The 26909-nt window shown below is 39.3% G+C and overlaps 3 protein-coding genes across 7 annotated transcripts; 2 read left to right on the top strand and 1 right to left on the bottom strand.

Moving 5' to 3' along the window:
• Positions 1-688: 688 nt before the first annotated feature.
• On the top strand, positions 689-9485 carry LOC135592916 (potassium transporter 7-like). Of its 2 annotated transcripts, none has more exons than XM_065082646.1 (11): positions 689-760; positions 881-1172; positions 1460-1688; positions 1788-2036; positions 2203-2253; positions 3997-4257; positions 5565-5617; positions 5728-5842; positions 6062-6316; positions 7109-7631; positions 8810-9485. In XM_065082646.1, exons 2-11 carry the CDS (start codon positions 915-917, stop codon positions 9333-9335), a joined length of 2520 nt encoding a protein of 839 aa, XP_064938718.1. In that variant the 5' UTR covers positions 689-760; positions 881-914; the 3' UTR covers positions 9336-9485. The 2 variants fall into 2 exon arrangements, with proteins under 2 accessions (XP_064938718.1, XP_064938719.1); XM_065082647.1 differs by having other exon boundaries at positions 717-779.
• Positions 9486-14666: 5181 nt separating this feature from the next.
• On the top strand, positions 14667-17499 carry LOC103997649 (dof zinc finger protein DOF1.4). 2 transcript variants are annotated; one of them, XM_018818658.2, is made up of 3 exons: positions 14667-15537; positions 15774-16861; positions 16946-17499. In XM_018818658.2, the coding sequence occupies exons 2-3, from the start codon at positions 15774-15776 to the stop codon at positions 17133-17135; spliced, it is 1278 nt and encodes a 425-aa protein (XP_018674203.2). In that variant the 5' UTR covers positions 14667-15537; the 3' UTR covers positions 17136-17499. The 2 variants fall into 2 exon arrangements, with proteins under 2 accessions (XP_018674203.2, XP_018674202.2); XM_018818657.2 differs by having other exon boundaries at positions 14669-15533.
• A 3523-nt stretch (positions 17500-21022) lies between these two features.
• On the bottom strand, positions 21023-26669 carry LOC135592914 (uncharacterized). 3 transcript variants are annotated; one of them, XM_065082643.1, is made up of 7 exons: positions 26375-26669; positions 25528-25611; positions 24627-24767; positions 22898-22963; positions 22195-22362; positions 21466-21795; positions 21023-21231 (listed from the first exon to the last, which is right to left on the bottom strand). In XM_065082643.1, the coding sequence occupies exons 1-7, from the start codon at positions 26657-26659 to the stop codon at positions 21121-21123; spliced, it is 1185 nt and encodes a 394-aa protein (XP_064938715.1). In that variant the 5' UTR covers positions 26660-26669; the 3' UTR covers positions 21023-21120. The 3 variants fall into 3 exon arrangements, with proteins under 3 accessions (XP_064938715.1, XP_064938716.1, XP_064938717.1); XM_065082644.1 differs by having other exon boundaries at positions 24642-24767; XM_065082645.1 differs by lacking the exon at positions 24627-24767.
• Between the last annotated feature and the right edge of the window lie 240 nt (positions 26670-26909).

Raw genomic sequence — 26909 nt, 5'->3', positions numbered from 1 at the left:
ATTGAATTCTTTTTTTTATGAGTTTTTATTTTTTTTTGAGATTTTATTATTATTATTTTTTGCAGCAAAGTTTTGGTTTTTGTCTTACGATTATATTTATTTACCGACGTATTTATTTGGCTTGTCGCTAACGATTTTGATTTTTATTATTTACTTAGCTTTTTTCCCTCAAAAGGAATAACCGAGTATTTCTAATCTCTGGATGGTGGTACTGAAATAGGATCCTACATAATTTTCTACGCGTGCATGGCTTAAACGTGGCACCAGCCTGCTCTGTCAGCGAAGGGCAGCAGCGTATTGTACTGCCCACTGGCTGCTCCGGTGACAAAGCAGGTAGAAAACGAGTAAATATGTAGGTTTACGGTTTCTTATACTCAATAACAGATCCAACTTACACATGTAACTACTCAACAGTCGTTAATTTCTAGTCCCAAGCTACGGCCGTTGTGCCGCCGTTAAGTAAAACCACGTTAGGAAGCATCGCCATAAGGTCGGGTGGATCTCACTTGTCTTGGTTCAGGCAGGGAACACCTTTTCCCTGTACCAAATAGTTGGTCGCAACCTAGTTCTTTCTGTAGGCCCCCACATGTCTACGCAGAAGCTTGTGTTCCCTGACGCGTTCCAGACATACGATTCACCCATAACACCGTTTGAAAGGTAACGTTATTATATGTCCTCATTTTTTGTCCATCCGGGATATGCGCCTCGTAGGTTCGCTTCCCGATCCTCCGTTCATTGATTTTTCTTCCCAATCCCTCGGGTTTTTCTTCTCGCTTTCCGTCTCTCTCATCCTCCCTTCTCGATTCTTGATCTGTTCTTCGTCGTCTTCCCTTTGATCGATCCGTTTCTGGTGACATTCGTGTGGTTCTCAATGCATTAGGGATCGGTTCGGGGAGTAATTGGCGAGGCGCTCGATGGCGGAGGGATTGGCGAGGGGGAACGGGCAACTGGCCAAGATGGACTCAACCGAATCCAGATGGGCCGCCCGGGACCAGGAGGATTCGGAGGACGATTCGGAGGAGGAAGGGGAGGAATCGTCGCGGAGGATGAGCCTGGATTCCGAGGAGGAAGAGGACAATGTGGAGCAGAGGCTGATCCGCACCGGCCCCCGGATAGATTCCTTCGATGTCGAGGCTCTCGAGGTCCCTGGTGCACACAGGAATGACTTTGAGGTTAGTACTGGTTCTCAAAATGATAGCTTTCTTGAATTTTTCTGGTTGGCTTGCATCATATGTCAATATATCCTGCTGGTGATTGTGCAAGAAATTTGCCAGCTCAAGTAAATTAAATTTTGTTTTCTGAGGCACGTCAAAGGATTGATTCTTTGATTAACGAAACAGTTTATGCTAGTCTCAACATTCTAGATTTAGACTTGCTTGCTTTAAAGAACCATCTTTTTTGGAAAATTGTGTTTGCCTGCAATAATTGCTTTCTGAAGTCGTTCTGTTTAATTGTGCAGGATGTTAGTCTGGGAAGACAGATAGTGCTTGCACTTCAGACACTTGGAGTTGTATTTGGGGATGTTGGGACAAGCCCATTGTACACTTTCGATGTCATGCTTAATAAGTATCCTCTTATCGAGAAGGAAGATGTTCTAGGAGCACTCTCTCTTGTTTTGTATACATTGATTCTCATACCACTTGTGAAGTACACCTTGGTTGTCCTTTGGGCCAATGATGATGGTGAAGGTACGCTAGGAGTCATATGTGTGGATCTTGTTTTATGCAAGTCTTCTTTTCACTAGGAGGTTATTTTAGTGTCTTCTCATTATGCTTCACCTTTTGCAGGGGGGACCTTTGCTTTATATTCTTTGATCTGTAGAAATGCAAAGGCCAGCCTTCTTCCAAATCAATTGCCTTCTGATGCTCGCATATCGAGCTTCAGGCTCAAGGTTCCATCAGCAGAGCTGGAAAGGTCTCTAAAACTCAAGGAGTATCTTGAAAATTCATTAACACTCAAGAAGCTGCTTTTGATTTTGGTTCTCTTTGGTACTTCTATGGTGATTGCTGATGGTGTTGTCACTCCAGCAATGTCAGGTTGTAAGATTATCTTTCTTGAAAAATAGATACTGCTAGTATGCTGGCCAACATTTGTGAACAGAACATTAAAAAAAAAACATCTTATTGTTTGGCTTAACTAATATATGTCATATATTTGTTTTTCTTTTAAAATCATATTTTATTTATTTTTTGTAAATTGCAGTTATGTCAGCATTCAATGGATTGAAGGTTGGAATTTCTAGTGTTGAACAAGGTAATAATGTGGTTTTAATTCTTTTAAAGCGTAGGCATGTTCCCACTATCATTCAAGCTGTGCTAAATGGATTTGTTGTTAATATGAAAGTTATCCCTTTGTGTTTGAAGTCGGTTAAGATTTCCCAATGCCTTTTGAGCTCATTTCATTTTTTTATACAATTTCTTAACTGCTTATGATAAACAATGTTTACAATAAGGGATGACATGAAGCATAAATAGTCTAAATTTGTGCTATTCCAGCCTTTCTTGTTATTTATGTATCTTTAAGAGTATATGGATGTCTGGTGCTTTTTGGTTTGAAGTTTTTATTTGTTTACCATTGTACTGAAAGTGTCCTATAGTGGCTGAGATCGGAATGAGTTCGATAATTATAGTCATCCTAGTGCCAATGACCATGGTGTCATGGTTTGGTTGCTCCTCAGTAATCTAGATGACTAGAGTTTGAGTTCTGGAAACTATTTTTAACTGCAGATTTAAACCTTTGTATATTGACCTTATCTAGATCCTACATCGCGAGAGGCTTATGCACTTGGCCGCCCTTAGAGTTGTTGTCTTAGTACTTGTTTTAAGGTCCTTAATACTAAATTCTAATGTTGGGCTAGTGTGGTTGTCCATATCTATGGTTCTCTAGAATTTGAAGTATGATCATGAAAATGTCAAATTTTCTATCTGGTCTTGAACAAATTGAAGGTTAATGGGTGAAAGTGAGTGAGTTAGTGAATATATAATCAAAATATTTAGTAAGGTCTTGGTCCAAACCCAATTTAACTTAATAACATCAAGCTTTCCCAGAGACAATTTCGAATTGACAAAAAAAGAAAGATATTGTCATTTGTGATTCTTTACAAACATCACATTACACGAAAGAGAAAGGGACTATCGCACTTAGATACAACAAATATTATATTCAATATGTGGCATATGTTTGAATATACATGGTTACAAGAAAAATAGAAGATGATCCTTAACCATAGAAAAGTGAGATTATAGATTATAAAAGAACAAATTATGAAAAGGAGGAGTAGACAGTCAAAGTATGATGAATTACTTTTGTCAGTTGTAAAAGTGGTCAATTGATGCTGGATATCTAATGGCCAACTAATATGCTATTTTTGGTATCATTAGATGTGATGTGTCAAGTATTTTTAGAAATTATGGAGAGATTTACATAAAAAGGAAGCATAACTTCCTGCAGAAGACAAGGAAAATAAAGGGGTGTTGTGCTTGAGAGTTTGGTAAGTAAAAACAACAAAGAAATTTATGCTTTTTAAGAAAACATAACATATAGAACTAGGCTTATTGCAAATTGAATTTTTTGAACTCTGTATATGTGACCAATCCTGTTTTCGTTCATTAATAATGAAAATGTTCAACCCAGTTTTCAGCACAACTTAGGATATCTGCCTCACTCTGTCGGACTGGGTAAGTTGGATAGGTAGGAGAATCTTTTTGCCACCCCTAACCCATTATGACAATCAAAGAAAATGGCAATAACCAATTATTGCATCAAGATCTTCCAGACAATTTTAATGTAGTTTTTCTCACTGTGAACACCCAGGCAAAGTACGCCCCATCTGGTGCTTTCTTTAATCCATGATAATTTTGATGATGTTTAGTACCTATTATATCGAAGCTTAAACTGGAGCTTGAAAATCAGATTTTGCTTATTTGCGATGTCTTTCATTTTTCTATGATTGTTTATCAGTTTACTTAATTGCTTAACTGTGCAACCTTTTTGCAGATGAAGTGGTGATGATTTCAATTGCATCTCTTATTGTCTTGTTCAGTGTTCAGAGGTTTGGAACAAGCAAAGTGGGGCTTGCAGTGGGTCCTGCATTATTCATATGGTTTTGCTCACTTGGAGTCGTAGGAATATGCAATCTTCTTAAGTATGGAACATATGTTTTAAGAGCATTTAGCCCTGTTTATATCTACTACTTCTTTAAAAGAAATCCGACTCAGGCGTGGATGTCTCTAGGGGGTTGTCTTCTTTGTGCAACTGGTAAGTAGTAAGTTTCTAATTATTTATACCAAAGCCAAAGAACAAGTAAACTCCAGGTGACTTCGTTACCACCATTAAGTTTTGTTTTGTCATCAATTCATGAAAAAACAACAGTATCTTCCATTGCAACAGGTTGAATTTTTGGGGCAAGCTTCCTATACAATTATTTTATACTTGACCTATGTCTGCAGAAATGCATATTTAATCATGTTTCTACTCTGTATCTCAGGAATAAGTGCAACTTACTATGACCAAACAAACATTTTCGGTTATTTATTGCATCTGTAAAGTTTAAATGGTTGAGTCATAAGTAAATCTTTTCCTGTCATTGGACATTCATGATATAGTATGCATATAATAAATATTTTGGCTATAGTTGTCCAGTATTTGCCTATCATCAAAACAAGTAATCAGCCTAATAATTGGATCTCAGTACCAATTTGGTAATCTGATTTTGGTTTACCACACGGTTACTATTTTCATAAATAGCCAAAATCAACTATTATAACCTCTATTGATATAAACGAACCCAAATATTTTTTGAGTAAACTGTGCAATTCTCCTTCAGTACGCAAAAACTTGATTATATTTGATGTGTTTACAAATGTAGTCTTGACTCTTAACCATGGAGTTCAGTTCTATGGCACTGTGCCAAGATGTAAGTTTCATTAGTGGCAGTTCACAGTTACATAGTTAGTAGCAATTGGCATCGTATATCTACCATGATACAATATGTTTACTATATTTACCATCTTCATGTAAAAGTTTGGAAAATTTATGTGATTGTTCTCACACTTGAACTTTCAACTTTTTAAGTTACTGAAGAATCAATCACCTCAACCATCATCACAGTAAGAAAGGAAGAAAACCTTCAGGTTGCATTGAACACACAACAGTGGGATCCATAATTCCCAACTATTTGAGTTTGCTAAGATGCCATAAAAATAGGATGTTATGGCATAGGCTTATATACTCTAAAGTCAGCTCAGTATTTAGTCGATATGAATTGGGGCTCTTCACCATAATAAACATGTTTCTTTATCCTTTTAAGCTTAGGAATCCCAAGTATTTACCACTAACAAGCTGAACTTAATAAAACTTGACAAAGTAACTGATGTGGCAATATGATTGAATATATGTATGTTCCAGTAATGGTATCGTGACATGGAGATTATGTGAAGGAAAAACTAAAATCTTTAAATTACTCACTACAAAGACCTTTGTAGAAATTTTTCTCAGCTCCTCTGTTGTTCAACATTATTTAAAACTGTTATATAAAACTAAGTGATCAATGTGGTTGAATTCAGGGTCCGAGGCAATGTTTGCTGACCTTTGCTATTTCTCTGTTAGATCTGTCCAGGTAAAGCATCGGGAACTATGGATTTTTATCCTCTTTTTTCCCTTCTCAAATCTCTCAAAACCTCATATTATATTTTTACGTGTTCTGATTACTTTAGCTCCTCATTGCAGCTCACTTTTGTGTTTCTCGTTCTGCCATGCCTTCTTTTGGGATACCTTGGTCAGGCTGCATTCCTTATGGAAAATTTAACTGAAAAGCAGCAGGTCTTCTTTTCATCTATCCCGAGTAAGCTAGATCAATCTATTTCTTGGGTTTGTTACTCTTTCTTTTCTCTCATATCTGCAAGTTCATACTTTGGCCTCTGTGTGATTTGATTGTAACATGACCATTATTATTTTAGCAGTATTACAATTTTTCTCAACAAATTAGGTCTAAGCTTGAGTTTTGGCTCTGTTTTTAACGTTCAGCAATATATCAGGACATGACTGCTATGTACAATTTCAGGTGGAGCTTTCTGGCCAGTCTTCTTCATAGCAACTATAGCTGCACTAATTGCAAGTCGGGCAATGACAACAGCAACTTTTTCGTGCATTAAACAATCAATAGCTCTTGGTTGTTTTCCTCGACTTAAAATCATTCACACATCTCGGAAGTTCATGGGCCAAATATATATTCCAGTGATAAACTGGTTTCTGCTGGTTTCGTGTGTGGCATCTGTTGCTACCTTTGGAAGCATATATGAGATTGGCAATGCATATGGTGTTTATTCCTATCCTTTTGCTTGTCTTTTGTATTAAAAGTATATTTTCTAAGCCTAAATTTTCACTTATGTTTTGTTCTAAAAATACTTTTAATCCGGAGGGCCTTTGGTTGAGCATAAAAATTATGGATAATTTGTTGGTTTTGGATTAAAAAATCTTCTGATGCATTGGGATATAGGATATTAGTGTGGGTCAAAGGAACTTTACCAAGAAGTCAATACTTTTTGTTTGGATCACCTCTTTAAGTGATTTGATATAAGCAGTTATTCAGTTAGATAGCTAAGACTAACTTAAGAGTGATTAGCACTAGTAAGACATTGTCGGAGGTTTCCACTCTCCACTTCCTGAATGGAAGAATAGCCTAAAATAGTATATTGGGAAGTTTTGGAATCTGTGCTCTTTTTCTAAGAGAATGCTTATTGCTAGTCTTTTGACCTTAGTAAATTGATTGGAAAATCATGTCAGGGAAAAAATAATTTTTTTCATTTCATTTTAAGTAGGTTTTCCTCTCTATTGGATATGGTGCCTAAGTAGAAGTGTTTTGATTCAGTTTACTGGAGATTCTTTAGTATTTGCCACTATAAACTTTTGATCAGGAAGTGTAAAGATCATGAGACTGTCTACTATTATACATTTCCATTGACAACAGTTCTTACCATTTCATTATACTTTTGTTTCCCTTTTTCTGTATTTTCTAAGATTTTTTTTTCTTTCACTGACCAGAGTAGATCATTCATTAGAATATATGTTCCCTGTTGGCTTCCTTTATTGATATAGGTTTATTCTGCAGGAATTGCTGAGCTTGGCGTGATGATCATGACCACAATCTTAGTAACTATCATTATGCTTCTTATATGGCAGATCAACATTACATTTGTGTTGTGCTTCTTAACTTTGTTTCTGGGGTTGGAATTACTTTTTTTCTCTTCAGTTTTGGGCAGTGTGGTGGATGGAAGCTGGGTGATGCTGGTTTTTACAGCAGTGTTGTTTTTGATAATGTACATATGGAATTATGGCAGCAAGCTTAAGTATGAAACTGAAGTGAAACAGAAGCTTTCCATGGATTTGATGATGGAACTGGGTTGTAACCTTGGCACTATTAGAGCCCCCGGAATTGGCTTGGTTTACAATGAGCTGGTTAAAGGAATCCCTGCAATCTTTGGTCATTTCCTGACCACCTTGCCAGCAATTCATTCAATGATCATATTTGTCTGCATCAAATATGTGCCAGTTCCTGTAGTGCCACAGACTGAAAGGTTTCTCTTCAGGAGGGTCTGCCCTAAAAGCTATCACATGTTTCGTTGCATTGCTCGGTAAGATTCACTTACTAGACTTTGGAGATGTTTATATCATGATCATGGGTAAAGACTGCATGACAAAAATAAATGATGAGAAAAAGGTAGGATTTGTAAAAGTAAAACCATGCTTGTTTTCTCTCAATGCTTGAATAGGGATCTGTCAGTCAATGAGGTTGGAATCTGGATTAGTCTGACTGCGTGACCCAACAGGGTGAATTTGCATCTTGGTAAAAATTGACAAAAAAAAATAAAATGTCTTAGAATAAACACAAAAGCAATCATCTAAAATTAAGGAACTAATAAAAGGATAACTATCTATGCTGTTATTGTTTTAAGATGTTTAAAATTATTTAAACAGGCTTTTCATATTAAAATTACTCCTTAAGAGGACAACACAGTCACATTGCTTGATCTGGGTTGAGAACACCCTGTCATTGATCTGGGCTGATCCTAGATCTGAAGCTGGTGGGGCTCAAAATGTTGAATAAACCAACTTTCGACTTCTGTTAAAGTTTATTTGGATTTGGATTGGCTGACTGTTTTAGACCATGAATAAAATACTTATGATTAAAGTTGTTCCAGGCAACTGATACAGGATGCTAAGACTATTGATTTGAGGAGTAAAGATAGCTGATGTTACTGATGGCTACCACATAGTGCCTCAACTTAGACGTCCCTTCTGGGATCTCTTTTTTGGTGGTGGCATCCTCCATGGGTCAACAACATATCTCTGGATTGGGGACCAAATGAAGATTCTTTGGTTAATTTTGGTTCTTGATAACTGTGATCTATGTTAGAACAAAAAGAAACTGCTTTTTTCAGTTGGATTATAAGGATGAGGTTAGACCTCTCGGGTGATCTAAATTTGAACAGTAAGATTTCATGATGAAAAACAATTTGGGTTAGGTTAAAGTTATATAATATGTATTTTTTTTTTCATGAATTCTTTGTGATTTTTGGGAAACAGGTCATTGATCTCAAACAGCTACATGTCATCGTAAATTTTTCTTTAGCACACGTCTGACATATTCAGTGTTCAAAAATTTCCTCTTTTTTATAAAACACAGAGAGGACTGATGTGTTGGTCGGTCACCTTGCTCTGGTCACTCGGTTGGTTGGCGGTCATGTGCAGTTGTTCAACACTATTTCAATTCATTTGTCTGCTATTGCTTAGTTCTATTTGCTCGATGTAGGTACGGCTACAAGGATGTGCGCAAGGAACATCACCAGACATTTGAACAACTTTTGATTGAAAGCCTTGAGAAGTACATTCGTCGAGAAGCCCAAATGCGTTCACTGGAGAGTGATGAGGATGCTGACACAGATTCTGAGAAGGAAGTTTCTTGTTCAAACATTCTTGTGGCTCCCAACGGCAGCGTCTATTCCCTTGGTGTTCCACTCCTGGCTGGTTATAGCCCTATTGACAAGACACTCTCAGAAGTAAGTACTTCTTTTGATGAGCCACATAATGAGGTTGTGGCAGATGCGCAACAAAGCCTTGATCGGGAGCTTTCATTCATACACAAGGCAAAAGAGTCAGGGGTGGTTTATCTTCTTGGGCATGGTGACATTAGGGCTAGAAAGGAATCTTGGTTCATCAAGAAGCTGGTTATAAACTACTTCTATGCTTTCTTGAGAAAAAATTGCAGAAGAGGTATTGCATCGTTGAGTGTTCCCCATACAAACCTGATGCAAGTGGGCATGACTTACATGGTCTGATCTCCCAGTTGCTGCCTTTTTCATATTGGAGTTAGATTTTAACAAATAGAGTTGCTTTCACATATGTTTGCGTTTGTTTTGAAGGGTGGCTTTATTTGTAGTCTCAGCCGACCCGGATCTTTGAATGCTAACAAAGCTTTATCTTTGCCATATCGAAAGAGTTGTTTGTAGGCTGCTGTTATCTGATTGACATCTGTTCTTTCGTCCATTTATTTCATTCAACTTCTCTCCCTTTTTTATTTTTTTGTGGTAGAAGATTGCTCTTAATGATGTTTATGTGAGTGCAGGCAATGAACAATAAGCAGTCATCTATTCTCTCCCTTTTTTTGTTGTGGTAGGAGGGCTTGCTGATGTTTTATATACGCTGCAAATGTCTTTGCACGTATCTTTCGATAATTCAAAGCACCACCAGAAAAACCAGACATTTGTGCAGGGTATCATTCCATTGTTGTGGGAGCCCAACCCCCCCCCAACCTATGTCCTGATGGCGACAAGCCGACTTGGACAAACACAACCTTCGAGGGAGCTTTGCACCCCAGCATTCTCGGTCTAAGAGCTAAGAAACAGCACTCGAGTCTAAGCATTAGCAGACCGAGACAATCTTATCTTGCCAAGAATCCTTCCTCTGTTCCTACAAGCTCAATGTATATCTGATGCTAACTTGCTCTGTCCGCAGCAGATGAACCCCAGCTAAGCATCTCGATTATACACTCTGCTTCATCACTCCTATACTCCCATGAATAATGATGCTTAAGCTTTTGAACGTAGCTTCAATGGCGCCCGCTGCCGATTAGTGGAGGCACACGTGCCAAGTTGCTGGCGAACTGCATGCAGAGTCTTTTTAAAGCTCATGTAATGGGTGTTAATCATTGCATTGCTCCATAGAATATAGCAGATGGGAGAGTGGAGTTAGTGTGGCGTCGCCTCTTCAAGAACTTGGAAAGCTCTCGAAATGCTCCAGAAACGTTTAATCTAATCATCATTCCCAACCTTCACTTTGGACTATCAAAATGAAACAAGTCATCGAGAGACCAGGTACGGTAATGCGTCACTCTGCTCCTTAAAATATGTCAACTGGGAATGGAGATCAGGTGTGGCGTTCTCCCTTCCAAATCATGCAGTGGGGAAATGCTTTGCGTCCTCATGTTTATAATTTCATTTAAATTTTTTTCAGAACATTTAAGTCTTTTTCATTATAAGGATGAACAAGAAGAAAATTCATTTATATTCTTTATTTATTTATTTATTTTTTTACGATGTGTCTGTCCCATTGACATCGTAATATAGTGAACATTTCTTAATATTAGCCATGTGTTTTTTATAATTTTAACATTTTACATGATTGCATTCTATTAGCATAAAATTATCAAACACGTTTAATCAATGATGTATCAATTCACTTCTATTGCTAATTACATGCTTTATATGATTTAGCGCATTTAGAATAGTGGACAGTAATGGACTATTTTACTTCCATTATGAGACAAGGATGGGCATCATTCTTCACACTATCCGTGTCAACCTACGCCACCCAAACACCACTTCAACATTCCCTTTCCCTGGAAATCCAGGCATGCAATTCCAAGACCCAACTTAGATCGGTTGGACTAAGAAAAAGATCATATCGACATCAAGCGGAGCAAACTTAGCGGAGGAGGCCAAGGGATCCTTCTCCAGCAAGAAACGGATGACGCTTGCTTGTCCACCACCAAACCTCGCAAAAGCAAACTGGGCATTTTGATGGTGCTCTCCTCCCTTCACCTCACCCAAGGCTGCTGCTCCTGCTGCTTCTCTTTGTGTTGATCAATCTCAGAGAGAAACGTGTTCTATTAGAAGATAAAAATACTGGAGAGTTTGAATCATTTACTGTATCTTTATTCTCCTTCATCTTATCCAATCACTGAGATGCATGAATTAAGGAAGTGGAGCCATCCCTGGAGAAGTTTACGACACACGAATAAGAAAAAAAATACAGGAAAATTCGCTGTGTTTGGGACCAATCTTTGACTCTCAAGCACGCGTAATCTGCAGAGTCTCACCAAATTCCCACACAAAACAAGCTTCACGTTCTCCACACCTAATGCTGAACCATAACAGTATAAACAAATATATCAGTAAAATAAGGGAGCAAGTGTCCCATAAACAAACACCAAAACTGAGTACAAAGAGGAGGTGCAAACAAGGAACATCCAATTGCTTCTCACCAACATGGCATGCACTTGGCTACCTTCCCCTGTATTTTAATGCCACACAGGTCTTGTGATAATCTACTCATTTAACCCTAACATTCCATGGGCCCATGAGACAGCAGATGGGACTTGTCTGTTCGACATAATAGACATGGCATTACATTAAGAACTGGCATGGCCATGGACACACCCAGGAGATCCTAGTTTCCATTTGAGCAAGCTGGCATTGCCCACTAATAGATGGAGATGATGATGACTATCGATATCTTGTGGTCCTCGGTCCAATCTGTCACCCTTGGATTGATGACGTTGAAGATGTGACAATGGTGGAGCAGATGGAGCCATGAGTTTTTAATGTGCTTGCTATGATGCCTTGCACCAAGCCACCATGCAATGTCTTTGAAATGTACCATCAGGCAACAAGATGACCGGATTACGTTCATGGAGGCTTTGCTCCTCCTTCTCCTTCCTGTATAGTACACACAATTGAACATAGAACAAGTCATCGACAGCTATGAAAGAAGTTCTTCTTTTAGCATTTGTTCCTCAACAATTATGTGATAAGACTAAGAAAAACATCCATGTCCTCGTGCTTACATGCGTCAACTAGCATAATCACTAGAAAACTTGCAATACCAGCAACAAAATTCCAGTGGAGCTCTCAAACTTGTACTTCTCTTTCTATATTACCAAGATCCAATTTTTAATGTTGACTTGATGCAGTTGCCGAATCCACTTTGACAATGTCTTCTCTCCAATATGTAGCTGTCGTCTGTCTCATGGAGTGCCATGTCTCTCACATACAAGGGCAGGTAATGCAGGTGCAATTTTCAATACAACATACTTGACCAAGAAAGAAACTGATCTCCTTCTGTCTCCTGGGCATGAAAAGCACTTACATCCCACCAAGATTATTTCATGAGACATGCATGGAAAAGTTCAACATTGGTTCAACATCTAGCTTAAGCAACCATGGAAAATACCACGAAGGAACATTGGATTCACAAGAGATGTAGCAGTCCTTCTTCCTACTTCATCAAAAATTTCTTCAGCATTGATTACGATATGGCGAAAGAACGATTAGTATTTGTAGTCATAGACGATGACTTCGACCAAGAATCGCAGCTCGATTATCTGGTTGATCCTGTCACCTGTGGTTACTTTGTCATGACTGTCGTAGATTTCCAAGCTTAAATTATGTTAGTTCTTACACTCAATGTGCCGAGCTTTTTCTCCTCTCTGCTCCTCAAAATCTGGTCTGACCAGATTTGTGGATGGAATGGATCACCACCAACCCTTCAAAATCTTGTCTGACTTGATTTGTCATCAGATGGATGAAGGAATTATAGCCAAGACTAAATCTGTTGATGAAGAAGGTTCCCATTCATTTCTAATATGATTTGGCCACCGATAATATTACACCTTAAATGGAACATTAAAACGTGAAAGATATCTATTATGTGCATGCAATACATATTCCGTAGAGAAACATTTTTATGAAGTGTTCAAAATGAATGCTAACTAACATGGGTTGAACTTTACATGAAGCTCTGAAACCACTAAACAAGATTCATATCCAATAACATAATGTCAATGTTCAAGTTGGTCGCATTGTCTTATTGGATGGAACACCATTTAGTGCACTTGGACCTAACAAGATTCCATGAATCTCGCACCTTCCTTCTGTTGAAATTTCTCCTGTTCTTATGACATACACATAGCATGAAACAAGATCAAGTTTGAATATTTCTAGTGGGATCTGAACATTGACTGTCAAAAAGTAAAACAAATATCTCAATCTAAACTCTTCTTTCTTTTCTTTGTTTCTGAGTGATGGCTGTCAACCACAGCCTTAGTTTTTCTCTTGTTTCCATTTATTAGATTTGAATTTGGGTCAACCAGTTGTGTCATGTTGAACTATGTTCCTCCATCTTTTCCTTAGCCAAGTGCAGAATTCCATGATAACATAATGGTGATGGTAAATAAATTTCCCAATGACAAGTACAATCCATTATTCTCTGTTATAATGGTAAATAAATTTCATAATGATAACATAATATAATTTTGAATTTGAATCATGATGTTAGGTGGATAATATTGAAGTTAATATGACCAATAAATCACAGTATTATTTATCATTTTGGTGCATTTTTAACAGTCCACTTTGATGTCAAATACTCATAAATACATTATTATTATAGCCATTATAAGCACAAATTAAAACCTTGCCAATAGGAAAATGGTGGCCCGATTCAGCCAATGGCTTAATCATATAGGAAAGATAATGAACTTCATCTGTTGCCAACAGTGCAAGCAAAATCCTATCAGACTCTACCATGAGTCCGAAATGGACCCTCAAACATGGAAGTCTTCCTATTGTGACAGCCACAAGAACATGCTAAGTTTCAGTGGCGAGTCTCATGTGCATCCACATCACTATTCAATTCCTATGGTTCACAAGTCTCTCATCCACACCAACCATTACAAGTCTATATCAAGATGCGCTCAAAGCACCCTACTCTCATATACATACATATTATCCCTAGTCTAATTATGAGAATGTTACAGAGTAGAGTTGAGTAGGGTAGGATAATAGGAACTAAGATCTTTGTCGTGGCGGAATATTATGGTTAGATTTATTGGTGAGTGTGTTGGATTCTCTCTATCTCTCTCTCTTCTCTCGATTCTCATTCACACATTCTGTTCTCCTCTTTCTCTCGTCACGGTATCGAGATTATTCTACTCCCGTAAGGTTATCATCTTTCCATGTGCATGCAATGCGTCGGCCAATCCAACAAGAATCTACTTCGGGTGGTGGGTGGCCTCCTGGGCCCCACCCCACCGCCACACTCATGCTTTGACCAAAAAGCCTTTCGCTCTCCCTTCTTCTTCGCTCGCACCTTTTATCCAGACCTCAAAGCACTGTGTTTGAATGCTCGAGAAACTACTCGTGCTCACTACTGCTCTCTTTAACCATTACAACATAACCATCGATGGGCAAAGTATGAGAGCAAGCAGCATGAAAGACCATGTTGGAGTTGTTGCTCCATCCATGCCACCAAAGCCTTGAGAGGTATCATTACTGCTTTACTTGAAAGGGTGGAATGAGAGACAGAAGCGACGTCGAATGCATATCCTGACATCATCTTCTTTAGATATGATGTAGAATACTTGGGTTTGAGGAGAGAATAATTGTGAGCGACTAGTGGAGATCCCTCGGGAGACTACAAAATCCCTTTGTCGTTTGTTCCCCTCTCCGTCAAGCGTGATTGCCTTCTTCTTTATCTTCAGAGAGAAAGAGAGAGAGAGAGAGAGAGAGAGAAACAGTAGCAGGGATCTGTGAGCTGCCCACATGGGTGAGCCCATCGGCTGTCCTCTTAAAGCAGTGGCACGCCTGCGCCTAACGGCAGCTCTGCAGAGAGAGGAGCAGCGACGAGACCTAAAATAGAGTCTCTCTCTCTCTCTCTCTCTCTCTCTCTCTCTCTCTGTGGTTACTATACATACACAACATCACATGGTGGGTGTTGTCACTTTCCTACGGGAATTCCTTTCTTTTAAGGAAGAGGAGGAGGGAGGCTGCTTTGAACTGTAGAAAGAAGCAGAGGGAACAGAGACAAAAATTAAAAGGAAAAGAAAGGCGAGTGGCAGTCGCAAGGATTCTTCTCCTGCCTCTCAATTGCCTCGTTTCTCCCGCTCACGACTCTTCCCTCGGGATTCCTGCTGCCTTCCCCTTGCTTCTGCTACTTATATACTCCATTCCTTCGGCGACCTTGTTCCTGCTGTATGCCTAATCCGAATACTTGGAACTACTCTTTCTTGGCCGCTGCAACCACAGGAAGTCTGTGTTCATCTCCTCTCGGGACCCATCTCTCTCTTCTCTCTGCTTCTACCTTAAAATTCTCTCTGGATATCATTTGTATCTGGAGTTGCAGTTGGTACGTGAGGAAGGAAGAAGATGCACTGCGATGGAGAGAAGTTGAGCATCGACTCAGGCGAGGAATGGCTACAGGTAGGTTGGTACCGATGTTTCCTTCCCTCCACTAGCCCACATGTGGCATCTGTCCCTCACTACCTCTCGCGCTCTATCGCTATCGCCATCAGTCAATAATACTGCATGCTTGTCTTTGTTGTGTAGCTCTTGTCAGGGAACCTTCTCTGGTTTCCATCATTCACACCTCTCCAGCCCTAGCTTTCCTCTCTCCTGCTTTCTCTCAGATCTCAGAGCTCCTTGGTTCAATTTTCTCTGCAGATGATGGGTGAAAGGCTTCGGATCACTGCAAAGAATAGCAGTAACACCACCAGCAGCACCACCACCACCACCAACACCAACAACAGTAGCAGTACCAGTAGTAACACCAACAAGGCCAACATGGTTCGTGCCGATTCCATTACTTCCAATGCTGCGAGGGTTGTTGACAAGCCATCAGCGCAAGATCATCCGCAGGCGCCCCTGAGATGCCCTCGCTGCGACTCCTCCAACACCAAGTTCTGCTACTACAACAACTACAGCCTGTCTCAGCCACGGCACTTCTGCAAGGCGTGCAAGCGGTACTGGACGCGAGGCGGCACGCTCCGGAACGTCCCCGTGGGCGGCGGGTGCCGCAAGAACAAGCGCGCCAAGAAGCCCGGGGCCGCTCCCACGGTGCCGCCGAACAATAAGCACTCCCGCCCTCTTCTGCCTCCGGATCCGGTCCCTTCCCTTGCGGCGCAGATCTCTACCTCTTCCCACCTCGACGCCACCGCGATTTACGCCCTGCAAACCGCGGCTTCGCCCTCGGACATGAGCCTCAATTTGCCAATTATCTCGAACGGCTTCCATATCCCGTCTTCCACGTCTGCCTTCGATCTGCAGCCTCATCTCGGGGCACTTGGCCTCGGCCTCTCGTCCAACATGCATCGCGATGACGAGTACCAGTTCGGCGAGCTTCGTCCGTTGCTGCCGGTGAACCCGGCCATGATCTCGCTCTTGAACGACTATCCACTCTTCGGGTCGTCTCTGTCGTCCGCGTCACTGCTAGTATCAGGCATCAAACAGCCGAAACAAGTGGAGGACTACCAAACCTTGTTGCCCTTCGATGAATGGCAGGCCTCCGGGATGGGCGATAGCATCAATGGGATGATGAAGGAAGTGAAATTAGAAGGGCAGACCAACACCATGACCAACAACAACATGAGCAGCTGCATAGACTGGCAGATTCCACCGGAGAATTCTTTGGATAATTTGGGTCCAGCTGCAGCAATGTACTGGAATGCTGCCATCGGCGGCGGCGGCGGCGGCGGCGGCGCTGGTTGGCCAGACGGCACGAACTATGGATCGTCAGTGGCGCCGCTGATCTAGTATTGTCTCTTTACCTTTCCTCATCCTTCATGGCTGCTGCTGCTGCTTCTTAATTACTAGGTTTCCTAATTGTTCATTGGTAGTAAGAGTAGTGGGCTACAAACTACATTACATGTTCATCGTGATGGGGCTACGCGGGCGGATTACCGGAGGGAGTGTGGATCGGAGAGATCCTGTCGGTTGCAAACGTCTCAAGCCCCTTGTGTTTTTTCAGTCATTGCGGCATCAAGAAGACCGTTTGCTCCGAGAGGAACCTCGGATCCATTCGGCTAAGAATTAGACATGTACTGTCCATCTCCAATTCGCACTTGGATCACATCAACCCTTGTGAATCGCAGCCGAAGAGGAAGAAGAACGCAGCGGAGATGGAGGAGTGAGTAGATGGTTTCGCATGTATTCATTTATAAACTAGGCATGTCACACCATCATCATCATCATCTTCTTCTAATGTACTGGTCATCGAGTCTTCACCTTCTTCTTTCTTCATCATCATCAGTTGGATTGATCTAAGCTGGTGCAGAGGCCGATTAACAAATAAGTTTTTTCTTTCTTTCTTTCTTCTTCTCCTGCTTTCTTTTTGATGTGTTATGAAGAAAGGATTTGGTGCAATAATCTTCAGGAGTGGGGTTTTGTTTCACTTTGCGATGAGTGATGCTTAGTGTTTGCATTTTGGTCTTCCCTCCATTGTAACAGGTTCAACCATGGATCATGTTTCTCTCTCTAATTTACTGAGTAGTGCTTTCGTTTGTTCTGAAGTGGATTATGTTCAGAAGTGGAATGAGTGTCTTTATGTGCGGTGTCGTGGGCAGAGTCTGTGGTATCTCTCCGGTGGAGCTTTCCTTGCCTTGATGATTATGTCAGTTGAAACTTTGGTAGCCAGGGAGAGATGATGCATCGAGCAGGCATGGCTCGTGTTTCGTACATGTAGAGATCGATGCAGCAGTCGGACAGTCATGCGTATCAACTTTTGCTCAGGTTTGTCTACTTGTATTTGATGGGCATGCAACTCTCTTTCACAAGGTAAAGGATAAAAAGGAATTCCGAGGCCACCGGGGGAGGGGGCAACACAAACCCTAACCTTTTCCTCCATGTAACCTAGCAATTGGAGCTATTAGATTGGTCTTGACCGGAATAGTACATACGCCACCACCCTCCTCTTTGACCATTCTTGTACTCTTTGTCGTATACATGCTAAGATTACTACACACAGTTAGCAGCTAGACTTGTGGATGAAGTCCCAAGTCTGAGTCGAATGGTTGCATGAGTCTGATCATTGTGACAATTAAGTTTGTTTGTGATGATTAACCAGAAGAAAAAAATCATGTCAATCTAAGATTCTATGCTTGTGGAGAAAGAAGAAGCTCTGAGTCCTGACATTATATGTTCTCCACTTCTGTTTTATGTAATCTAAGATTCTATGCTTGTAGAGAAAGGGAACAGCAAAGTTCTGAGCCCTGACATTATGAATGGCACTTCTAACTTGGAACCTAAGAGAAGGAAAGTTGGTGCTTCTCTAGATATTATGATACAACTTAGATTGAACAGATTTGTCTTTGACTAGAATGGTATGCTTAGTCTTCTTCTTCTTCTTCTTCTTCTTAGCCATGCATATAGAACATTATTTAGTTGTGGTCAGATCATTTCTACTTTGACCAAGAGTTCCAACACCTGAAAATTCATCCTGAGTGCCCATCTAGAATTCATCTGCATGTTGCTTAATTGAGGATCAAAATAAGTTGCCTGTATTTTGATTCTATGTTCTTAAATACTAGAGTTTAGTTGGTATCATTAATCGGATGAGCAGTTCCAAATAGTGATTTCAAGACCAAAGGATGGATGGGCTGGAATCAAATGTGTTTTCAGTCGTTTGGGTGGTGGTGTAAGGATGACATGGTGATCGATTGCACCCCTAGTGGATGGAGTGTGAGAGACGCAACTCCAGTTGTCCTGGAATCAAGAACTGGTCATGATTGCTTGGTGAGGCAAAAGTAAGATCCAACATGATGCCTAAAGAGTGTAAGAGAGGCAACTTTTCCGAAGAGTACCTGCAGAAAGATGGTCCAAGAGCAGCCTGAGGCTCTGCAAAAGAGACTTCGTGAGGCATGTGTAGGGGATGATAGATAGATTCGATCCCACCCACGTCTTCTGAACTTGCAAGAACAGCATCGTAAAGTTAATGGAGTTAAGACTCGAGCTATTACAACAACAATCTATACGCTGAGAATAGTTTTTTGATGGCTGAATAATGGGTGAGATGGTGTGATAATTAATCTGAAACTTGATAAAACTTATCATAATTGGATGTATCGAATGAAAACTCCGCGTTTAATATGAACAAGTGAGAATCAAATTCCAGAAACTATCATTAATTATAGGGAAAGATGTATGACGATAAGGTTTTGGAATCTAATTCCAGAAACTATCATAAATCCAAAAGTAAACATCTTATTAAAGCAAGAAATGCTTTGTATCCTCCATTTTATTGTAATCATAACTCATTGATAATTCTAATTTCGATGACTCCTCACTAAATTCGGATTTCATGTCAACATTTAAGTCGAAGTTAAAGCTCCAATAAACTGCTCTTATCTTAAACAAGCTAGCTATCTTTGTGTTTGAATGGAGATAGTAGCAGTGTTGGTAATTGTTTGTTGTGTTGATCAGTAACCTCAACATTTCAAACCACCCTTTTATGAGCTCTTAAGAATGTCAATCCCAATCATGGATCCTCCAAGGTAGATATGAGATCGATAACATAGGAGAGTAGCCACCCTTTATTACCTTGTACCCCAATATCTCTCCATTCTATCTCCCAGACTAGCTTAGTATTTTGCAGACATAATGAGTGTCCATTGTTTATTGATGGGCAACACTAATTCTTTCACATAAAGGACTCGATTGTTTAGCTAGAGAAATCACTCTTCATATCTTTCACATGTCCAGCCAAATAGCATGATAATTAAGTTGTATATTGTATCCTCAAGTAATCAAAAAAATTGTTTATCATAAAATAAAAGAAAATAATCATATTTTTGATAAATAAATTTTCACGATAATATCGATAAGTAAAGTTATTTTCTAACAACATCGATAGATCTTTGAGTCACAATAATGCAAATTTAAGAATTACTTGAAGAAGAATCTCAATAAAAGGTAACATGTTAAAAGGAAAATGAAATGAATATGAATCAAGTAAGGTAGGTTTTTGATAAAAGGTAAACGACAAAAGGCAAGATCCGAATTTAGTACCTTGTGATGATCTGTCAAAGCCTTTATCAACTAAGCAAAGTAAAACTTCAAAATTTGTTGAGTGAGGTTTCAAACTCTCCATTTGATCTTATGATTTATCAAAGTTTTTTACTTAGTTAGTAAACTTAAAATTTGTTAAATAATATTTAAAACTCTCAATTTGATACACTAATACTAGACGAATGTATCAATTGTTTATTCTATCCAAGGCATACAATACCGTATTGTATCGGTGTTTCGAGGTTGGCTCGGTACGGTATGATACCGGTGTACCGAGCGGTACACCAGGACGTACCGAGCGGTATACCCCGATGTACCGAATAATTTTATATATTTTCTTTATTATTGTAGCATTGTAGTACTGCTATAGCATATCACTATAGCACTGTAGTGGTATCGGACGATCCGCATATCGGTATGCCATCAGGTTGATACATACCACCCGTATCGAACAGAACCATTTGGTACTGCATATCATGTCTTCTATCCCTACCTTTGTTTGAGATTTTTTTTTTTTTTTTTACCTTGACATGCAAAAGTGAAATGCTCTCTCTCTCTCTCTCTCTCTCTCTCTCTCTTCTCCTTGCGTCTCCTATTTTTCTGATCATTTTTGAGGTTTTCTGGCCAATGTAGGAAGTTGCGCTTCTTGCATGGCGGCGTCGACATCAAAGCTGTGAGTGGCCTCCCCTTCTGTCGGGTAGAAATCCTTAGAATACACAAAAATGTATTTATAGAACAATTAAACCCCCAATTTAAAAGTGTTTTTTAGCATAAAAATGTTTCCATATCTTTTGTCATCTTTCTTAATTATTTATCCTTCGAGCGATAGGGCTTCCGAAATAACTATCGACAGTGTTGAGGGTGATGAATCACGTGAACTACACAGCATATCAATGCTGCAATTGCATCAGTCAAGCAAAAAATATGTATAATTTCTTTTGAAAATGTTCATAGTAGCACAACAATTCAGCTGTTCATCGATCACACCAGTTGCTATGGAGATTGCTTACTACAACGTCAGGTTCTCTTTTCTGATACCATGGAGGCACGCCCAACCTTCCATTTCAGATACCGAGATATCATCGAGGTACTGCAAGTAAGTTTCTTTGATTTGTTGCACCTGCATGAAAACATAATAAAGAATAAGGTACTCATAACAATTGATTCTTTTTAAGGTATGGAAAAAGGAATTTGTCTTCTGATGAACTTGCTTCACAATTTAGTCCTTTTAATGATGATATTAAACTTGTACAGGAAGGAAGAAAGTAGGCCAAGGAGGTTAAAGAAAGCTCTATGAATCGGGAGATCAAGACAAGGTAATCAATCATGGAATAAGTTGGACCAGAGGGAGCACCTGTTCGGAAAGGATTCCCGATAGACCAATGTTTGCGCCGGGCTTTCCATAAGAAACAATATCCTTTGCCAACTCCAATAAAGGGTTGAGGAGTATATTTGCAATGATGATGTCAAATTTCCCCTTTGCAGATTTCAGTTCAAGGTTAAGCAAAGGTCTCTCTTCTGGATCCATGTTGGTTTCTGCATCAATACATGATGAGTCGGTTTCGCTGGGAACCAAGTAGACCAACATTTTGCTGGAATCCATATCATTCGATGCAATATTCTGACGAGCTGAAGTAACTGCTTGTGGGTCTATGTCTATTCCAATAGATGCGGCAGCTCCCATCTACATACAAAACCATATTAAGATTAGATGGGACTTCAATAATCTTCCACAAGTTGTGCTAGCTTATAGCGAATCATCCATGACTTGTGTAAGCTTATAGCGAACAATAGAAATGCAGGACAAGTACAACTACAAAGCATCAGATGATTAGGATAGCATTAAAGTTTTGATTTGCAGGATTTTTCAATTAAAGGCAACATGACTACGGTACTAAACTACATGTTTAGAATACTTTATTAAAGCAACCAGAGATGACTTAGCATAGCGCAATGTTCATAAATAAGCACCGTATCCACTATGATATCTTCTTACTGATGTGAAACCAGATGAAGAGTCCAGACACACAAGAAGTAATGGAATTCATATGATAACAACCATCAGCATTGTGATAAACCAAACCTTCACAGCAGCAATTCCTAGAATTCCAGATCCTGTGCCATAATCCAAAAATTGTTCTCCACCGTGTAGTAACTTGCGTAGCAACATCAAACACAACTTCGTTGTTGGGTGTTCCCCTGTCCCAAAAGCCATTCCCGGATCAACGAATATGTTTGTTGCTTGCAAATCCTGGACATCAACAAACAGCCTATAGTCATTGCATATGTGAATAATTTACATCCATTCCTGTGAAATATGTTTTATTCATCAGTTTAGGCAGATACACCAGCATTGAGAATGGCAACCATGAAAGTGACTCTTTCCAAAAAGAAGCATCAACTTCTATAGTGAATTGTATACTCTACACAAAATTGCATACATCATGGTTTCAGATAACACTAAAAAAGAATAATCACTGGTCAGTAATGAGAAAGGATATCATCAATAATGGTTGGAACATGAGTATCGTAGAGAAATTTAAGATATCATAACGATTCTATTTAAGAATAATTCATCAAAATATTTGCATAATGATCTGGCAATTGTAACATTATTGGATTTCAATTAAAAACATGCCACCGTCATGCATCCAAACCGAAGTGTCTGATCTTCCAGATCCGTATTTCATCAACACACAATACATATCTCATTTATTTATCAATTAAAAAAAAAAAAGAATCATCTACACTAATAACTAAAAATAACAGTTCAAGTCAAATCATACAGGGGGCTCTCTCCATTTGGGGACAATCCAGAGACCAGCAGTAACCTCAACAGGATGAAAAGTTTCCTGCATGGAGATCTAAGTTTTAGTCAATCAGGAAAATATAAACCTCAGATATTTTGCATCAGCTACAATTGGAAGTCATGAAATTTATGCCTTCAGGTTAATACAATTAAAATTCACATCAAATTCGGAAGGAAAAAAAAAACATAACAGTATTTCAAACTAAAAAGAATAATATGTATCTCATCATCTTTGGAAAGATATAAAAGGTAACACTCACTTCGACCAAGAAAAAACTGGAAAAAAGAGAAGCAAAGGTCTTCCAGGACCATGTCAATCAAACTAAGCTTCCTTCAGAAAAATGGAGAAAAATATTGCGGAATAGTGTCACACCTTTGCAACAAAGTTATGATTTAACAATAACAACAAAAATATCAAATTCTAATTAAAATGCTCTCAGGTCTGATTAAAATGGGACCCCCCATCTTATATGCCCACAGCTCATTTTTCACATTGCCATTGGATTTTCAAATTTAGGAAAACACAAACTCAAATCTGTGACGGAGTATTGTGATCTTGCAAAAGCAAAGAACACTGTCCCAAATTTTAGGCATACATTGAATTCAAAAAGAGTTTTCTCTAGCGTGCAAAATCCTTATGTGCTCTATCATGGGATTACACAATGAACAAATAAATAAACAAGTTCTGTTAAGATTAACATAGTCCTGTATCTATGGCTTAATGGCAATCACGGAACTTCAGTTACTTATCACAATACGCATTAATGACTAGTAACTAGATCCATTTGACAAAGAATGGTTTTGTAACACCCCTGATTAGTCCCACATCGAAAGTGGGCAGAATTAAGATTGACTTATAAGGGTCCGATGAGTGTACTACTATCAACTTCAGCTTAAGCATTTTGGTCAGTGCCGACCTAGCATTTGGGCATGGTGAGGGGGCTCGAGTAGGAAAGGGCTACCGGAGACGGAGTCAGAGGACTCGTCACGGTGTGGAGCCACCACTGAGCTACGCCTCACATGCACTATGCTAGGATTTGATCTGGGTTATGTTGGGGCTTGACGAGGACGTCAAGCCTTTGAGTGGGGGTGATTGTAACACCCCTGATTAGTCCCACATCGAAAGTGGGCAGAATTAAGATTGAGACTTATAAGGGTCTGATGAGTGTACTACTATCAACTTCAACTTAAGCATTTTGGTCAGTGGTTTAGACCAAACGAAGTTGATAGGCCAGTTAGCCCAGGGTCATGACAGGTTTGAATCTTAAAGACCTCAGTTTACATAAGAACTGATTCACTGGGCTAAATATTATTGCATCTTGTGCTCCTCTGATGCTGTCAACTAGCAAATATAAGAAAAAGGAAAGACCAAACTCAGTGCTCCTGCCAGTGCAAGGTCTATGCATTAAGAAACATTTATATTAGGAGTGTAAGTGGCTTTGATGGAGCTGAACAAAATAAATTTTAAAACAAATCATGCAACAAAACATGATTTTCCCTTGCATAGCCAACATTAACTTTAGAGGAAGAACAGATGAAGGAAAAGAATCTCTTTCCACTGTTGGCATAGAGTAATTATGAACTAATCTCCAACACAAGAATTTAAAGATAGTAATGACTTGATGAATGGATGTTAACCAAGAAAGAGTTCAAGCTAAATAATGCATACATCAAGAAAGAGAATTAAGTGACTGATAGGGGATAACCTGTACACCTTTTACCCAATCACATTCTTCACCCACTGAGACTTCATAATTTGGTCCATAGTTCAAACCAATTGAGCTGATGGCATGCGAGATGCAAGTATGCACATCTTGATTAACTGAAAATATGCAAGTTATCCAAATCTGCACACAACAGATATAGATAATATACACAAATCTAATAAGGTTATAGCAACAGATAATGTTTGTGAAGAGAGCATGATTGATTGGAACATACCGGTCTGACCAACAAGGGAACATACAGAACGCAACACATCTAAATTTCAACCATGTGATGTTTTATGCAAATTAGCATTAGGCTACAATGAGCATAGTATGAGGTTTTAAGATATATGGACTCAATACAGAGAAAATATTGTCTTCAAGATACAAGAAAGACATGTTCAGCTTCTTGAACATTGGACATGGTTATGATTTATAATTTAGAAAAGATGAGTGGACATGCAATGACCAGAAGAATATAAGTTCAGAAGGTCAAAGATATCTTTTCACAAAATATAGATATACAATCTCTAGGTGAACAGAAGTCCCAACTTACTACAAGCATCTTCAGGCTAATTACATTACAGTAGAAGCAATGAATGGTAATAAATAGTCTCATAGCTTCGTTTGGATTGAGCATTTAATCTTATCCAAGTAATAACTGCATTCACATTTTCATATTTAATATTCCACCTTGCTAATCTTAATTATGTGGTTTACCTTCATCATTAACTATCATATTTGTTCCTATAAGTTGTTTCAGGAGCAATGACTCCACATGATAGACTCTTGAAACAATACATAGATAGAAAAGTGCATGAAACATGTAAAATCTCAAAAGAAGATACAGACCAGAAGCTGGTAACAATCTTAAAGAAAAAAAAAAGGGTCGATAGCTCACCTCATCAAGATCATGAGAATCACTTAATTCATCCATGCTAGTAGAACTAGCATCAAAGCACAGTAGAGACTCTGAAAGTATATCCTACAACATGAGATTTGTCAGTTGATAATGCCGATAATGCCGAATTGTAAGATTCTCCTCTAAGTAGCCAAAAAGAATGTGGTTAATAAAAAGAATTATTTGATGTTAAATTAAGTTTAAAAAATCAATAAGCTTATAATATGCCACAATATGGTTAATAAAAATGAATTATTTGATATTAAATTAAGCTTAAAAAATGAATAAGCTCATAATATGCTACAATAGTATATCTGCATAAGAGAAAATATTGTGTCAAGATCAAAGTTGAAAAAGTTAACTAGATCTAAATTTGACCTGTGCATCAAACTATACTTTTAGGTGACAAACACGAGTACACAAAAAACCATGAGGGAGGCTACTATTTGAAGATAATGAACACAAGTTTAGAATTGTCATTTATTGGAACATAACAGCTGCTCCTTCGCAAGACATGTTGTAACATAAGAAAGATATAATAATTATATATAACAGTGGTATGCTTTTAGATAACCACAAAAAAACCACAAACAAGTACCAGCTTAGACGATACAAGCTAAGCAAGGATAAAATCAAAAAGAAACTGAAAAATATTTGCACCCTGACAGTACTCTCCGCAACAAAAAGGATAATTTTTATAAAATCTTGAAGAGAAAAAGGAAAGACAATTGAAAATCATCTTACTTACGATGACGCGAGAATTCCAAGCTCGATTTTAAGACCTAAATTACATAAAGTAGTCGATGCGAAAAAAAAAATCAACGAATATCTCGAAGAGCCCACTTACAGCGTCACATTTGCGGCATCGAATGCGGACCGAGAGGTAGGCCATGGCGGCGCCTTCATTCGTCTGCGTCGACCGAGAGCAGAAAGGAACTCTTTCGCTTGGTCTTCGCCGCCTCAGATGATACAGGGAGAAGAGTCGGGGGCAGATGATGGGTTTCAGGGCGGCGGCTGTTGGCGCAACGGACAAGGAGTTAGGAGGTACGGCGATAGGAGGAAGGGGTTGGGCAGGGATTTGGACGGCCGAGACGTATCTGAGGAGGCGAAGGCGTTGGAGGCGGCCAAACATTTTCTCCCGTCACCGTCCTCTCGCCCAAAGGATAGACACAAAGGCTGTTCCGGTTAAGTCGCGACATGGGGAGTTAGAGCTTGCACACCGTCCGATCCTCCCTCAGGCTTCTAGATGCGCGCCATCTCATCTCCAAATTGGAGTCTTTACTTCAGTCGTAGTGCCGCTGCTAGATTTTATGGCTCACGGCCACATTACCATTCGCGAGTGTAGCTCGTTCGGGGCGCCACCCGATACGACATCCAACCTT

The sequence above is a fragment of the Musa acuminata genome, chromosome BXJ1-9, assembly GCF_036884655.1.
Source record: "Musa acuminata AAA Group cultivar baxijiao chromosome BXJ1-9, Cavendish_Baxijiao_AAA, whole genome shotgun sequence".
Lineage (NCBI taxonomy): Eukaryota > Viridiplantae > Streptophyta > Magnoliopsida > Zingiberales > Musaceae > Musa > Musa acuminata.
Note: the sequence above shows the minus strand (reverse complement) of the source record. Positions and strands in the feature narration are given on the sequence as shown.